We start from the raw sequence: 12,500 nt of genomic DNA on the forward strand, positions 1-12,500 counted from the left end.
CCAGTGCACAATTGACAAAGGCCCAGCGTGGCATTGGCTGCGCGGGCGTGGGCGCGAATTAAAATGCCGGCTACCCACTGTTTGTGCTTTGCAGACCTTCTGGTGCCGAGCCGCCAGAGCGCATATCAAATTCCTCGCTCCCTCTCTCCTACGACCAGTCCCACCTGCGTTGCGCCACTACTGTTGCAGTCTGAAGTCGTCTGACAGCACAGCTTGGCCCTCGATCTGCACCGTCCCTAGCACCACCTGGGCACTCACTTGTCAACGGGCCCTCTGCTAGCCTGCGGCCCGTCGCCACACGTCGCTGTCGCTGTGGGAACTCGACCTCATCCTCTCCAGGTACCCCTTCCCACTCGACACTGCCCGACGCTTGTCGCTTCTGACACGTCTTCGAGCCCGCTTCTAGTTCCACCCACGGCTCCTCACACACAGCTCCACCATGTTTCTGTCCATATTATAACACTTCGCCTCACTGGGGCCCCACTCTCCCACACACCCATCCATACCGCCCAGCTGTAATCCGCCGAACCGCCTCTAATTGCATTGCACTCGACACGATCGACATAGCACGCCGCCTGCTCTAACGAGGGTCCAGGAACGCTGCGGCAGGTGCATTGCGCCAAAAAGAAACCGTGAAACGCCTCACCCGCTTGCATCACGACCACACAACTTCACTATTACGGCATCACTTCGAAATATTATTCGCACTCAGCAATTGAATCTGATACACGACCTTGCACCGACTACACGCACGTTCTTCGATCGACACACCACCGACTACAGAACACATGGCGAACGAGCAGGATTACTTTGCTAGACAGGGCGCGTTGCAAACAAACACACAGCAGAACATGTCGAATACATGTCCGCCAGATATGACAGCAGAGGAGGAGGCGGTCGGCGACCTAGACGAACCCCCTGAACCTCGCGCACAACGCCCTGCGCCCCTGGTGCTCCAGCATTCCTCCTCCACATCCTTCACCAAATCGAAACCCGTAATCGATCGCAAAGCATCGCTCCTTACCTCGGCGCTCAAGTCGGGCTCGAACGCGAGCTCGCCTGTTGAGGAACACTCGGATGCGAGCCCCGTCCGCGGCATGTCGTGCGTCTCGACATGGAGTAACAACAGCGGCACCGCAGATCTCACTAGCGACGGAGGCTTCACGAGCCCTGGCACACGGCCCTGCACGCCGAGCCCGCCACTTCCTTCGGCAGCGTTCCACAGCATGCTGCCCACGTTCAACAACAAGCCGTTGGAGCTACCCATCTCCGTGGTCTCACACGACGACGAGAACATCACCCCAGTACCACCCAAGACCGCGCCCGCTCAGAGCACCGAGCAGAGCATCGAGGCTGTTCTGGGAAGGAAGAGGCGCATCATGTTTGCGTGCGGGCCCAAGGAGGACAAGAAGCCCGCAGAGGTACCTGCGAAGCCCGCGCCTGCTCCTCAAGCAGAAGAACCCCCTAAGCGCGTCTGCACCATCAAGTTCGCGTGCCCGTCCAAGCCATCTACAGAAGCAGCGCCAAAACCCCGCCGCATGGCTAGCCCCGCACCGCCACCACGCCGGATACCCTCGTCTCCTAAGCCAACCACCAAAGTCCATCGCGACTCTGATTCTACGGTCCGCAACAATTCCCCCGTGAGCGTGCGTAAAGTCCGCCCGGTTGACCACACGCGGCGCTTGAGTTCCAACTCCGACCTTGCCCGCTGTGAAGCATACCGGTTCCACGAGTTTGCTAGCTCAGAAGAGGAGGTCGAAGAGTGGACTCAAGAAGTTACCTGCCATCGAAGCCGGCTTACGGTCCAGGATACTCTCAAGATTGAGAACAACCTGCGTAAGCTAGGCGAAGAGGTTGCTGAAGAGGAGGCCATTGATGAAGAGGACGAGGACGATGATGAGGACAACGTCGAAATGGATGACGACGATGACGATCTGCTAGACGAGGATGAAGACGACGCCGCGTACAGCGATGCGACTGACGAGGGTTTCCAGACTGACGATGAGAATGGATTTGCCGTCTCAGATGACGACAGCGATGCCGGATCTGACTACGACTGGTGGGCGCCTGGAGCATCAACTGCAGCGACATCTGTAGAGCATCTGGAACAGCTTCGACTGAAGACTCACCGAACCGTCTCTGAATCATCGATTGGGTCCCTGGAGAGCCGTGAGGGTCTCAAGATCATGGACAAGCCTTCCAAGCGCAGAAAGTCATCGAAGCCGGTCAACATTCGCGTTCCCACCCCTGAGCTGCCCGACAGCACAGATTTTGTTTGCGGTACACTTGATGAGGATAGGCCAGCTGAAGCTGCGTACATGTCGACACTCGAACGTCGACGTGCGGCCAAGCACAAGCCTACTCCACAGGACATCGACCCTACCTTCCCGACATCAGATCCGGAGCTTCCTGACGATGATGAGGATGAGGTTTCTGAAGATGAGAAAGCTTCCGAGACTGATCATCTCATGATTCATGGCCGCATGGACCCTGTCAACATCGATGGACGAGGTCGCCGCAAAGAGGTTTCAAAAAAGCGTTCTCCTCTGCCATCACCGAAGCGCTTACGATCTCCTCCACCCGCAAAGCGTGCTGTGCATCGCTCCCCTCCACCACGCAAGCTGTTTGGAAACTCCCCCAAGCGCCACCATTCTCCTCCGCCCCCAATGCGCCTCAGGTCTCCACCACCTACACGCCGTGGCTCCGTCAACCCCGTGACCATGACCACACGTCAACGCAGCGACACATCCATTCGCTTCGCCGGCATCGCCGAGCGCCCTGCACCCACAGTCTCAGCCTCCGTCCCACGCACCCCCATCACCATGCGCAACCCATTCGACCTCGACGAGGACGAAGACGCCGACGGCTCCGACATGCCCATCCGCCGCGCCATCGACATCAAAGTCGGTCTCGAGAAGAAGAGGCAACGACGCAAGGAGAAGCTGTACCGCAAGCAACACCGCAAAGGTGCCAAAGAAAAGCGTCCCGCTCCTGGTCGCGGCGCAGAACGCATGCGCGAGATGGGCCTCGCGGTACACGCTCACAAAGGCAAGACAAATGCCTTTCAACCGTTTGGAATCCGCAAAGATGCGGATGAGGAGGATATGCATGTTTTGTCAGCGTAGATGACAGACGTGTTTGTACAGGTGAGGATCAGCGCCGCCGTATACATTCGGCATTTTTACATGTTCCCTGCAGGCTGTTGTAGGGCTTGTTGGTCGCTGATCCCACTTCTTTCGCTTGCGTCGGGTCTAGCTTGAGTGAAGCGGACAGACAACGCAGCGATTTCAACTTCTTAGGCCCTTGTTTTTCCCTTCTTTGCCTACTTACCTTCTTTTTCGAGCTTCTTTCACTACTTCAGGCTTCTCATGTACATAGCCTTTTTATCCATATTTTTGCCCAATCATCTCTAGTGTGGCTTCTTAACGTTACATGGTTTTAGTGTCTCTTTTGTTGGTCTTGACTATTGCATCTAGGTGTTTCGCGTAGCATTGTTGGCCTCCTCGTAAGGCATAGCGGGTTGAGCGCCGGTTTTGGGGAGTTTGTGAATGCATTGTATGGGATTCGAGGATCCTGTGATTGACTACTGTTCCGTGGATGTGGGTGAAATCTTTGTCTGCCACGTTCGACTGCATACCCATCCCCATCATTAAAGCCAACGTCCTCACAATCTGCCATGACTCTCGTAAGCTCCACCCTCTAGACGTGTCGTGGTTTGATGATGTAAGGTACTCCACACCGGCACTTGCGCAGATGCAGACGTGCAACGGGTGACCCACTACCCACGAGTGTGACAACCATGGAACCGACCCACGACCCACAAACGCAGAAGAATTTAATGCCCGATAGATCAACACCTGCTTTGACATCGGTCACAGTTCAACTGCCGCGGGACGCTACTAACCAAGTATATGTATATGCGCTATGCGAACACGTACGCGTCCTACTGTACCTACTCGTATGAAGCTAAATGTAAATGCATGAGCTCGCAGTCCGGTATAATGATGATACCAACACTATTGCCATCGTGTTCAATAGTCTCGACAATAGTTGAGACACGTTGAAGCAGGTAGGTGGCTTGAATGACATCAAGGAAATGCAGGTGGGTCGCGTGCGCCGCCTTACTGGATTGGGCTGGCAGGTGCTAGAGGCCGCGCGTGCTTCAACAGTTCCAAAGTAAGCGCGCGCAGGGTCGCATTTCACGACGGATGCAGTGCGGTTGTGCTGGTATACTGTGATAGTTGCACCCTGAGTTGCACGGGGGGCCTGAAGTTGATAGACGAGGATCCTATGCTCGTATTCGCATCGTGCAGCGGGTGCAGCCGAATGCTTGACATGCGAGGGATAACGCGTGGGGAAGGCGGGGCGTGTGTGGTGGAGGTCATTTGTACAGTACTTTATGCAGATGTAGTCTATGTTCTTCTGGCTTTTGCATTCGAGGTTAGAGTATCTGCTTGCGAATAATCTGGAGACATAGTGTTGAGGTAACGACGAAGTGCATGTGAGGCGTCGGTACCTTCTCGCCCCTGTCATACGTACTACTGTAATGTACTAAGCGTTGACCGATCTAAATATCCCGCCGCGCACTGCACTCCGCAACGCCCTCACCGTATCTCCCATTGGGGGCAACCCGTCTTGTCCATCACCATGCCAACTCCACCGTGAAGCGTCTATCGTCATTCCTCCCGCCGGCTGTCCCCATCGCCGCCCCTCTTCTTTTTTTCACAACCGTCTTTGGATCCCTTCACCTCTGCCAGTCGCGTGCCGACCCTCGTTCCTCGCCGACGCCGTCATAGCGCTTCGCTTCCCTTTCACTTGTACATATTCATATTGGTAGTGTCGCCATCCATGTCGCCTCCAGCCACGCTCCGAAGCTCCCCAATTTCGATAATATAGACACGCGCGACCGACTTCGCTCGCGTGACCGACCACGCTACCCGCACCCCCCATCGTCGCTCCGGTTCACGTCGCCCGGATCCCGCTAGCACCCATGCTCATGAAGAAGATGTGGATAGTGGAGGAGCGGAAGGACAAGACTGTATACCGTCGCCGCTGTCCGACCGGCGGAGAAGTCCTCTCCTTCTTCTTCGTCTCGGCGTGCGCCCTGCTCTTCCTCATCATCTGCACCATTCTCTACGGCACGCGCACACAGAATCCGTCCTTGCCCCCGCTGGTCAAGGAGTACATGCCCGCCGGCCGCTGCTTATGCGAGTTCAGTACGACTTTCTCCTGCGACACTTGTCTGGATTGCGCTGCAAACCAAGCTATTCTCACGACTAATGCGACCGAGTTGGAGGAAAATGGACTGTGGACTTTTACGTATCCAAGGGATAAGAATAATTATGGGCTAGATGAGGCGCAGTGCGACAGCGCTTTTCCGGGGCAATATGAGGATATTGAGCGTGCGGTTAAGGTGCGGAGTCGCTGGGGTAAGGTGACGCAGGCGGATCTCAATAGCTTCGAGCTTACGAAGGGGATGGTGAGGGCTATGGTTTATGATAGAGAGGTTTGTTGAGTCCCGGACAAATTGGAAAGTGCTGAGCGCATGCTAACGTACAACAGCTCTACATCCTCGAGACTCACATGGTCGATAACGTCAACCGCCAAAAAGCCATTGCAACTCTCAGCGCCATATACCGCGCCGTTCTCGCCGCCCCCTCAACCGCCGATATCCCAAACATCGAATTCGTCTTCTCAGTAGAGGACCTCCCTGCGCAACCCCACAAACCGATATGGTCCCTCACCCGCCGCGTCCAAGACCACAACCTCTGGTTAATACCCGACTTTGGCTTTTGGAGCTGGGACATGCCCGCGCTGGGCACACTGGACGAAGTCGCTCAAGAGGCGGTTCAAAGGGAAGCCGTCGAGTCGTGGGACCAAAAGATCGAGAAGCTAGTCTGGAGAGGCAAAATCACTTTCGCGCCTAAGCTGCGGAGAGCGCTCCTCGATGCAGCAAAAGGCAAGCCATGGAGCGATGTAGGCCAACTCAAATGGACGGATCCAAATTTCAAAGAGCAGTTTCTCGGGCCGGTGGATCAGTGTAACTACATGTTCATTGCTCACGCTGAAGGTAACACACCCCGAAACACAACGCAGAGTCATGCATACTAACAATCCCCCCTCAGGCCGTTCCTACTCCGGCTCCCTCAAATACCGCCAACTCTGCCGCTCAGTAATCGTCTCACACAAACTCCAATGGATCCAACACCACCACTACCTCTTCCGCTCCAACGGCTCCAACCAAAACTTCGTCGAGGTCGAACGCGACTTCTCGGATCTAGCATCTGCCATGGAAGACCTGCTCGACCACCCTGAAAAAGCGAAGCGCATAGCAGATAACTCGGTGCAGGTATTCAGGGAAAGATATCTGACGCAAGCGGCGGAAGCGTGTTATTGGCGGAAGCTCATGAAGAGGTGGAGGGATGTTGTCGATTGGGAACCGGTGTTGTTTGCTGGGAGTGGAGAGGATGGGATGGCGAAAGAGAGGAATAGGGTGAGGAGGAGGGGGGTAAGGTATGAGACGTTCATGTAAGTTGCTTCGATCTCAAGTACAGAGTGAAGATATCGATGGCTAACACATCTGGCAGGCTTTACGAACCCAAAATCCAACTTTCGTACCCGGAATCCGCGCATTGAGGCTTGAGTCTCAGACTCGCTCGCGTACTTTACATGTATACCAACCGGTTTGACTTCATCCGTCATTCAACCAATCTTCTGGAGTATAGGCGGGAAAGAGCTTTTGAAAGCGTTTATACCCCATTTTGCGCGCATGTTTTTGAGTTTTCGTTGTCTAGCAGATATGGGTGTTTCTAGAGGAGTGAAGTGAGGTTAAAACCAGACCGATCAGGATACTGTGTAGAGTCAAGTATAAAATGACTTTGGTCTAGATGTACAACCTCTAAACACGTGAAACCTACATGCATCGGTGTGTTTGGCTTTTGCCACTCTGCGACGTGACATGCATGGTTTGTGGCATTGCTGTATTCCCAACATAGCAGACTAGCCACGTGATGGTTGAAGTAGGTGCAAACTCATGAAAGAAAAGGATGGATATATGTAACACTTTGCTATTGTTACAAATTCTCGTAGACTCGTCTAACTTCCAAAGCAAATCACAGACTACCCTCACGTCTTCCCACCCCTGGCTATTGTCACGGCGCTGGCTCTCCTTCTGTATGTCCAATGTCTGACAATGCTGGACCCTTCATACCAACTAGTTCTCGGGACACCAAGCGAGGAATACGCACTGGGTAGAGTGCAAAAGCGTATGTGTAGAAGCAGTGGTCTGCGCAGCCACGCGGGGTGCCGTGCGAGAGACATGCGCACCATGTATTTGTCTGAGAAGACAAGAAGCGGGGTGTCCAATGAAAGCGGTGTGAACTGATTCGTCTTCCAGGATACAATAATAATCGGGTATCATGACTAGCAGTGGGTGGGTGGGTAGGAAGTAAGTCGTCCGAGCGTTTCTCTGTCGTGGTCCTTGCATCCAGTAGGGAGGAGTGTGAGTGCCGTGAGGCCGCCGCTTCTTCTGGGAACGCGTAATGAACATGTTGACGTGGTCTTGTAGTTAGACCACATAGTCGATCATGTCGACTACCCTCAAGAGTAATCGGCAGGCATACTCCTCGTCTCAGCCTTGACTTCTGCCGTCAGAGCCTCGACCTCAGCGGTCAGGGCGTCGAACTCGGCTCTTAGAGCCTTCTCATCGCCCTCCAGCATGATAGCTCCTGTCCTCGAGAAAAACCTGTGCCAGATATTAGTATGTAAGTCTCTTTCTCGGAAGCAGTCAGCAACCCACCTCATCCACACCCACTCCCCCGCAACCCAAACCATCGTAGCCACCATAAACAGCCCCAGCACCGTCCCCACATAATGCACCTCCTGCTCCACGCCTCCCCTCCCCCTCCCACTCACCCCGTCAACCTCTTGTCCAAACCCACAAACAACCCTATTCTCACTCGTCACCCCGCTGCTCGGATCCAGGGGACTAACTTCCCCTCCCTCATGCATACTCTGCAGCAGGTTCAGCGGAAGGGGCTTGGGAATGGCGAGTAAGGTGTCCATGGTGGTTTGGCTGGCGAATTGGATGGGGAGCGCGTTGGTGAGGGAGAGGGAGAAGGCGGCTTCCCAGTCTAGAGTGAGCAGCTCTTGGTAGGAACATGGGGTTGGGGTGCGGCTGGTGGAGAAGGTGAGGCAGCGGCATTGGAGGTCTTCTAGTTGGGGTGTGGGGTCAGGTTGTGTGGGAGCGGCAAGAGATGCGCTGGTGAGGGCCATGATGGTGAGGAGGAGGGGGATTTGTCGGTTGGACGGCATGGTTGTTGTAGTGGTGTGTTTGGTAGGTTTGACTGTTGCTGCGGTTGAAATCGCTGGCGTTCGATCGAGCGAAATGGAGAAACCGACCGACTGGATTCGCAGCGGCGGAGCGGAGAAATCTCACGATATAGAGTCAACCTGCTGCTTTGGGATGGAGGTAATATGGTCCAAGAGCTATGCGCAGCAATCTAGACCCTCGTTAGCGCAGCCCTCACTCTCGTATATCTGCTCCTCTTGATTAAGCGAAACAGACAACACCCTCAATCATCAAACTCACCAATGAATAATATCTGCGTATACCTTGAAGTAACAATCGTCGTGAGCCACATGTGCAGTCGATGGGGGGCGACAGAAGTGGCTTATGAACCCGTTCAAAACAAGCGTGGGTATGAGCGTTGGAACCAGGGCATGTATGCGCAAGCTTGCATTCACCCTCGCGTGGCGCTAAACCTCGGTAACTCAACTGGGGGGGCCCAGATGTGAGTGAATTCCACACACGAGAGCTCGGGACCCTTGCAGCGATCCTGACTTTCCCCAGGCACATAATCAAGTCTCACACGACAGATTTCACGCACGCTGCATGAGCGGCCGCCCGGAAACGGTGGTCATCCTATACGCCGGCCCCGGCGAGCCAATAGTTCCGATAGTCACATTTCCAGCTTCAAAACCGTCGCCAGAAGGAACACCGGTACGGTGTCGTCGCACGCGCTATTGTTCCACACGTTTCGTGAGAGGAGCGTAGTGCCGGTGATAATTGCCTAGCTCAGCCACACGTTTCTGTGCACGTTGCGAGGGAGGTAGGCGGATTGGTCCCTGATCGACTGGTTTGCGGCTGCGATGGGGTTAGTGCGTGTGCTCTCCGCGTCTGTGCTTGTGGCTTGAATCGACGCGCTGGCGTCAAAAAGGGCTGATGGTGCGCGAAACAAAAGTGGAAGGTTACGAGAGTGGTTTGGGGGGATCCTGGGGATCGTGCTGCAGTGTCAAAGCCGGGAGTAGCTGGCTGAGTGTGCCGTGTCGTGAGATGTTGCCTGATGTCTTCCTCGAGGGAATTTTTTCGCTGCGTGCAACCGATGCCACGAAAGCAAAGTGATGCAGGTATGCCCATGTATACAAGCTAAGCAGCAAATCGCCTAATCAAAAAATCCCATCTCCAAGCTGATAGGAGCAACGACTCCTCGATCGTCACCAGCCCTGATACCAAGCTTTCCTAGACACCTGTCAAAACAATACCAAGCCTTCTCAAAAAGCTTATCCCTCCACAAACCCTGACGCGCAAGCCACGATATTCCCGGCCCTCAGACCATGCAGCCCTTCAAAATCCCTCAACCCCCTCCCTGTCCGGACGCAACGTGCCTCCCGAAAGCCTAATCAGTTTCGAAACCGACCCTACCCTACCTATCACAGCCGCCGCAGCGTATATCGGACCATTTAGACCTGCGTCCATAACACCGCGGACCGGCGTAGACTCCGAAAGTCCAGTTCGCGAATAATTACAATTCTGGGTGGGTGCGTTTGGGAACACGAGATGTGCTAGTGGGCAAGCGCCGACGTGGTGCTGGGTTAGTGGCTGAGGTGACGACGCAAAAAGAGGCGCAGGTTTGTGGTTCAATTTCTGACCAAGGCCGGTGTGTTAGGCGTGCTGGAAAGGGCCGTTGGGTAACCGGATGGGGAGCTTAGTAATTCGTTGGGTTTGGGGTGAGATTAGGTAGCGTGGATGATTAAGTACTACGACCTTTTGCACATACGGTGCATACGACTTGAATATGGCAACTTGGAAAAGACTCGCAAGTCTACCGCAAAATGCCTCACAAAGCATTTCACTAGCCTTTACGTCCACGGGTAGCTCCCCCTCTTTCTCCCTTGTCCTCCTCCCATACCACCAACAGCAGCATCATCACTACCACCCTTTCCCCAACCTCTCATCCCATCACCTCATTCCCAAGTCCCAAGACCCAACTACACACCCTCCATCAAAACCCATCAAAACAAGGCCAACCCCCGAACTCAGGCCCCAAACCCAGTCCTGCAACACCCGTATACCGCGTATAATATATCCACCGCAGAAGGAGCGGATTCGGCGTTATTTCTCCAAAGTGATCAGCACGACGTTTCGTGCCAGTTGTGGCTTGTTTCCAAGCGAGGACGGGTGAGAGCGCTAGTTAGGCTGTGCAACACAACGCCGTTTCTGCTGGTGGGTTTGGAATGTGGTGTTGGGTTCAATTGTGAGATTGGGGGATATGCGCCCGCATACCTTCCCGCTCTCTCTTCGTTTCGAGCATTAGAACAGCTTTGGGAAGACGTAGAGGAGATGTCGGTAAGCTAACAGTAATGATGAATGACGATTTACATAGACATAAGTGTGATAATATCAGGTTTCCTTACTATCCCCCTCCGCCATGCACGGAATCTGCTTTCAACCCCTCCTCCTCCTCAACAGCGACCTTCACGTTCGCTTCTCCCTCTCCTCCTTCTCCCCGCACACTATCGCCCTCTCTGGCATCTTGTTCTTTAGTTTTCTCTTCCTGACCCTCCTCCAAACCCTCCACACCCTCATCCTCTTCGTCACCCTCCTCAACCCTCTCCAACCACCTCTCAACCTTGCACCTTCATTTCTCCTTATCCTCTCCATACCCCGTGATACCGCCCAGCAGGCCACCCACGCCCTTTCCTACACCACCCAATGTACTGCCCACACCACCAATCACATCGCCCTTGCCGAGCTTACTAACGCCGTCGCCGACGCCGCTGGTGATGCCGCCAACAGCGTTGTTAGCACCTTTGCCTACGTTGCCGACGACGCCGCCGACGGGACCGCCGACAGTGTTGCCCAGACCTGCGAGACCGTCGCCGACGGTGTTGCCGACGCCTTTGCCTACGCCTGTTACTGTGTTGCCTGTGGGGGTGTTAGTAGGGCGTTCAGGCATATATGACAAGCGCATATCGACGTAGCGAAGTAAGAGTATGAGGTAGGAAAAAAGGGAAACATACCAACACCACTGCTCGCCCCAGCAACAGTCCCCTTAGCATCACCCCTACCAATCGCCCCCGTCGTCTTACTAACCGTGCCCTGCAGCCCCTTGGTCGCAGACCCAACAGTGTAATACGCGTTATCCACCGCGCCCGTCGCCGTCTTACCCACATTATCAGTTACATGCTTGACCGGCTTGCCCACACCACCGGGCAATTTGTCCAGTCCCTTGCCTGCATACCCCGTCACGCCACCAACCGTGTTATTCACACCCGTAGTCACAGAATCGGTAACGGTATTCAACCCCCCCGTCGTCGTCCCAACAGTCTTGTTCAGCGTGCCCGTAGCCGTGTTAACACTTTTACCCACGATACCCGGCTGTTTCTTCGCGGTAGCAATGGTAGACTGGGGAGTAGGTTGGCCTGGAGCGGGATGAGCTAGTATTACGTCAAGAGGGGTTGGGTAGGTACCGTCGATGTTTACTTTGGTGGGCGCTGTGCCGTCGGGGTTTACCTTGGTGGGTGTGCGCTTGACGGGGCTTGCTTTCGCTGCCGGAGTGGTCTTTGCAACGGGGGAAGACGCTGCGGCGGTGGTTGTCTTCTTCACGGGCGCTTTGCTGACTGCGCTTGCGGGCTGCGATTGCGCGGCGCCGGTTGTGGGGTTCTTGCGTATGGGCAGCGGCTTCGTGGTGCCGAGGGGGGTGCGTTGGCGGGCGGGCTTGGAGGCTTCGCTGACGGGTGTTTTGCCTGCTGTGACGGGCGTTTTCTTCACGGGTGTGGTGGTAGAGGCGGGCTTGCTTGCTGAAGCAGCGGTTACCGGCTTCTTTACTGGTGTTGAGGATGCTGCTGGGGTCGCTTTCACAGGCGTGGTCTTTGCTGGAGTTGAAGCCGACGCGCCGGCTGCATTGAGCTTCCGCGGTACTCTCTTCGCTGGCGCAGCAGCTGATCCTGCGGTATCCGTAGCTGTCGCAACAGGCTTCTTCACAGGGGTGGCTTTAGTAGCCGACGTCGCTGTCTTTGCCGGAGTCGTAGAAGCCGGCTTCGTCGCGGTCGATCCAGCGACTTTGGAAATGTTTCCAATACTTGCTGAGCGCGCATTAGCCCCCGTCCTTTACATCATCTACCAACCTACATTGCAGCGCAGCATTCTGCTGCTTGAGTTGGTCCACGGCCGACATATCGGAATAACAACAACGTAAGCTTCAGGAAGTTGGTGCTGG

At 54.9% G+C, this 12,500-nt stretch overlaps 3 protein-coding genes across 3 annotated transcripts; 2 read left to right on the plus strand and 1 right to left on the minus strand.

Moving 5' to 3' along the window:
* Window positions 1-1,097: 1,097 nt before the first annotated feature.
* Window positions 1,098-3,125, plus strand: J4E84_003327 (uncharacterized protein; the record flags this gene model as incomplete). The annotated part of the gene is made up of 2 exons (XM_049385940.1): window positions 1,098-1,102; window positions 1,130-3,125. 2 exons carry the CDS (start codon window positions 1,098-1,100, stop codon window positions 3,123-3,125), a joined length of 2,001 nt encoding a protein of 666 aa, XP_049246817.1.
* Window positions 3,126-4,990: 1,865 nt separating this feature from the next.
* J4E84_003328 (uncharacterized protein) lies at window positions 4,991-6,532 on the plus strand (the record flags this gene model as incomplete). Its single annotated transcript, XM_049385941.1, has 3 exons — window positions 4,991-5,506; window positions 5,563-6,070; window positions 6,126-6,532. The coding sequence occupies 3 exons, from the start codon at window positions 4,991-4,993 to the stop codon at window positions 6,530-6,532; spliced, it is 1,431 nt and encodes a 476-aa protein (XP_049246818.1).
* Window positions 6,533-10,919: 4,387 nt separating this feature from the next.
* J4E84_003329 (uncharacterized protein) lies at window positions 10,920-12,458 on the minus strand (the record flags this gene model as incomplete). The annotated part of the gene is made up of 4 exons (XM_049385942.1): window positions 10,920-11,206; window positions 11,302-11,703; window positions 11,752-12,366; window positions 12,413-12,458. 4 exons carry the CDS (start codon window positions 12,456-12,458, stop codon window positions 10,920-10,922), a joined length of 1,350 nt encoding a protein of 449 aa, XP_049246819.1.
* Between the last annotated feature and the right edge of the window lie 42 nt (window positions 12,459-12,500).

This window comes from Alternaria hordeiaustralica, assembly GCF_023758085.1.
Source record: "Alternaria hordeiaustralica strain BMP 2776 chromosome Unknown scaffold_4, whole genome shotgun sequence".
NCBI lineage: Eukaryota > Fungi > Ascomycota > Dothideomycetes > Pleosporales > Pleosporaceae > Alternaria > Alternaria hordeiaustralica.